Source organism: Charadrius vociferus, unplaced genomic scaffold (genome assembly GCF_000708025.1).
Source record: "Charadrius vociferus isolate BGI_N301 unplaced genomic scaffold, ASM70802v2 scaffold873, whole genome shotgun sequence".
Lineage (NCBI taxonomy): Eukaryota > Metazoa > Chordata > Aves > Charadriiformes > Charadriidae > Charadrius > Charadrius vociferus.
The window spans coordinates 75,637-79,796 of NW_009647698.1; the positions used below are offsets into that span (position 1 = coordinate 75,637).

At 38.2% G+C, this 4,160-nt stretch overlaps 1 protein-coding gene across 1 annotated transcript in view; it reads right to left on the minus strand.

The window, feature by feature from the left end:
* Window positions 1-4,160, minus strand: part of CD44 (CD44 molecule (Indian blood group)) — a 77,584-nt gene that overhangs the window by 3,052 nt on the left and 70,372 nt on the right. The window contains exons 12-14 of the mRNA XM_009881499.1: window positions 3,095-3,217; window positions 1,613-1,688; window positions 605-607 (exon numbers count right to left, since the gene is read on the minus strand). Of these exons, the coding sequence (XP_009879801.1) occupies window positions 605-607; window positions 1,613-1,688; window positions 3,095-3,217 (202 nt within the window). The remainder of the gene's footprint in view (window positions 1-604; window positions 608-1,612; window positions 1,689-3,094; window positions 3,218-4,160) is intronic.

Consider the following 4,160-nt stretch of genomic DNA (forward strand, 5'->3'; position numbering starts at 1 on the left):
GCATACCAGAGTATATCCCTGCTTCAAAAAGTTTTCCTCACAGTGACTAACACATATTACTAGGGTCTAATCCATGCATTCACACACATACATGCACCCACGTGCACCTTCTCTCTTTGCAACTTATTCCCAGCTGCAAGGAAGCTCTAAGTAAAAGATATGTTTTCCATTAGCAACATGTAGGCCATAATTTACAGCTCTGAGATTGTTTCATTTCTTGTCAGATGTGATCTATAATTAGCCATAGTGGCCCTGTTTATCTCTTCCTATGGTGACTCTGTGTTGAGAGGGAGGAAACAATGGCAGTCTCTACTTTTAAAGGCATAACGAAGTAACATATAAATCAATAAGCCATACTGTTCAGGCTCTGTAACTCCAGAGTCACTTTACAGAAAGAAAGTTGTAGAGATTTCTGTCTCACCATATGCTTGATAGCTTTCTTATTTCATCAGATCTCTAATATTACTGCCAGAGAAGCACTGATATTGTGGGCATAGGGTAAATATACCAGGTGGCATCTAGCTACTGACTTCAGCAAAACAGCATCAGTTTTGTCTGGCTGACAATTTGGCACTTAGTTTGCATTGTTTTGCCTCACAGAAACCTTCTTCATGGGCAGGGACTGCCTGGATTGCTCCCTCACCTTGGTGGCAGTGCTTTGTTCTAGCACCCATGCCATGCTTTGGAGGACCTTGACGCTATTTCACAGAAGCATTAATATGCACTTTCCTCCAACAAGCAGACTAGGAATAAATTTGCTTACTGCTTCTGGAACAAAAATATCCACATATTATGTGGTTACTCTGATAAAAAAAGTTCAAATTCAACAGTCAAGTAGGAAATAGTTACTCTGTTAAATGGTTCAACTTCAACATTCAAGTAGCAAAAAGCTGTTTAAGACAATTTAGAAGTAACCTCAGAACAGCCCCCAGAGAAAAGTAGGAGTTAAAAACATTGCAGTCTATCCTTTAGGCTAGAGATTTTTCGAATTTCCTGGATAACCTTGCACACAGATCACTGCAACTTTCTATTCCTCAGCTTCTTCATCTGTAAAGTGGAGTAAATAAAGCTATTGAGTGCTCTGATATCAATGTTAGAATATATCCCTGTGACGGCCAGCTGTGATACTGGCTTTTGTTTGAAAGGAACAAATTAATCCTGTGACAGTGATTGTCTAATACAGCCCTTCACACTGTACACAGACAATACTGTTAATGGTGGAAGATTATACTCAGCTCATGCTGTAGTTGCTACTGTCTACATCCATCTCACACAGTTTTCACTCTCAGCGAACAGGATTTTCCTATTAATAAGTAATAGGTAGAGAATAATTAATTCTTTGCGATCTATATACAGTTAATTTCCATGTATGAATGAAGACCTAATTGTTCATACAGCTACTGACTTTACATGGTTCCATATGTGCATGAAGGCTGATGTGTAACCTCTGCAGGACATGGTGACCTCGGCCTTCACACCCCAAGTCACAGAGCTTTGCAGAGGAAGCTCTTTCTTGTGTTATGCTACTCTACTCTTTCACAAAGTTTTGAAACCTTTCAATGAAGAAAATAGCAAGGCAGTGTGTTTTGAAAAAGTAAAGGGGCTGCCTTACCTTCGACTGTTAACAGCAATGCACACTGCAAGGATCAATGCAAGTGCCACAAGAGCAGCGACTATGATCAGCCATTCTGTGGGGAGAGTTGAGGGAGGGGAGGACAGTGTGTTAACGTACCTCAGATAGCTTTTCCATTTTGCAGAACTGCAAGAACACAAGCTCTTTAAACTGTCAGACTTTTTTCCTAGCTTGCATTAATGGTTTTTTTTGTTTGTTTTACAGAGTGCTTCTGTGCAAATCAAATACATTTTCATCATTCAGCTATACACAGGCCAGCTCAGATGAAAACCCCATCGCTGCTGGTGCATATAAGCACTGTGCTTTGGTGGCATAGGTGAAGAGGAGTTGTATCCCTGATTTACTCCAAGAGCAAAAGAAAAGGCTTAGCAATCCTAGGCACAAAAGCAGGACAACTTTCAGGTAGAGCAAATGTTCGTTTTTTCATTTAAAATCTTACTTTGAGACCTATTTTGGAGGCAAACTCTAAAAAAAAGAGGAACTACGAAACTAGAAGGGACCCTAAAAGGTGATGTCAGTTACATTTCACTCCAGTGAAACAGGGTCAATAAGATGGCTGATGAATTCTTTTAACATTTTTAGTAAAGGACATTTCACAACGTCTCCCGTAGCCTGTTCTTTATGCTGTACTACCGTTATAGACAGAGATCCTCTCCTAAGACCTAACTCCTTTATTTTGTTTGTTTGAAACAAGTCTCCTTTTTTTAACAAGTTTCCTATGTTTCACTGGAAAAAAATTATTTCTTCTAATTAGTTAATTATTATTACTCCATGGTGGAAAAACTGGTAAGAATTCTTGTTTTAGCATACTCTTCTCATATGTCCTTTCAACTTTCTCTGAAAATGATGAGTTCTTCAAAAGGTGCTTCAAGGTTACCTTTCCAAACTTTTCTTTGTGCTCTTCTCCATTTTTTTTTTTTTATATGTGATTAACGCAGTGCCTTGAACTGAACACAGAGCTTCAGCTCTGGACTTGGTACGCCTAAGCAGAGTGGGATAATTACTTTCTCTGTTTTAAAAATGTCCCAGAATACATTTGCATTCTTTTGCATTCCTATCATGGTGTTGGCTTCTTTCTATTCCATTTCAATTTGCAAGCCCTATTCTGCAGCAGTCAGCTTATTATTTTCAGCAAATATTCTCATGGGTACGATATTTTACATATGTCTTTATTGAATTTTGCTTGATTTCATATCAATTTATAAAGGTTATTTGGATCTTAATCTGATTCTCCAAAAGTATGATTTCTCTCATCTTGATATTGCGGGAAAATTATATGAGTTACCTTATGCTTTTTTTTTTTTACCATTTTTCAGACTGGTGGTGAAAATGCTGAATATTATCTGATTCAGAACAAAGCCTGAACAACTGTAATTGACCTATATTTTCTTCACTTACTTCAGTTCATATTAATACAATTCTGTGCTTAAATTGTTAAAACATATGACTTCAAAAACCTACCTGGTACCTGGGCTGACCTTGGTTGTGAGACTATTTTTGTTGTTGTCGTCTCTCCAGGGAAAGTAGTGGATTCATAATGTCCCTTGTGTGGTCCTTGATTGCCATATATACTGGAGGTAAATCCTAAAGAACAAAACTATCTGTTAGGCCAAATATGCTTAGTGAATATTTAACAGCGATGTACAAAGACTATGACTTTCACAATTAAAAAACTTGTTCTAGAAAGTTCATGTTGAGGTCATTAAAAAGTATTTATACTGAAAACTATTACATAGACTATAATCATCATACTCATCTGAACTATGGCTAGTTTTAGCATTTTGAATAACAAACTCATGCTTTTCACCTCTTTGACTCTCTCAGATGTTTCAGTTTTGTTTATGCTATACTTTCATGAACCAAAATGCAATTATAATTGCCTAGAAATTTTCTGGAGAAAATGTAAAGACATGTGAATTCTGGAAACTTTTTGAAGAGGTTTTTGTCATACAAGTCAAACATGTCTGTTCCATGGGGAAAAGAGAGAGGGCAAAGAAGAGAGACAGAAAAAAAAAAAAAAGACAGAATCCCTTGGGAAGATGCCCTTATGGATACAGGAGTCCAGGCAGGAAGGACATACTTCAAGAAAGAAGTCTTAAAGGCACAGGAGCAGGCTGTTCCCATGTGCCAAAAAACAAGTAGGTGGGGAAGGAGGCCAGCCTGGCTAAATAGGGATGTCTTGCCGGATCTCAAAAAAAAAAAAAGATTCTACGACCTTTGGAAGAGGGGCCAAGTCTCTCATGAAGACTATAAAGATGTAGCGAAGCTGTGCAGGGAGAAAATAAGGAGACCCAAAGCGCAGCTAGAGCTCTACCTAGCTGCAGCTGTTAAGGAAAATAAAAAATGTTTCTATAAATTCATTAACAACAAAAGGAGGATTAGGGAAAATCTCCCTCCTTTATTGGATGCAGAGGGAAACATAGTCACAAAGGATGAGGAAAAGGCTGAGGTGCTCAATGCCTACTTTGTGTCAGTCTTTAGCAGTGGAACTAGCTGTTCCCTGGACACCCAGCCTCAGGAGCTAGGA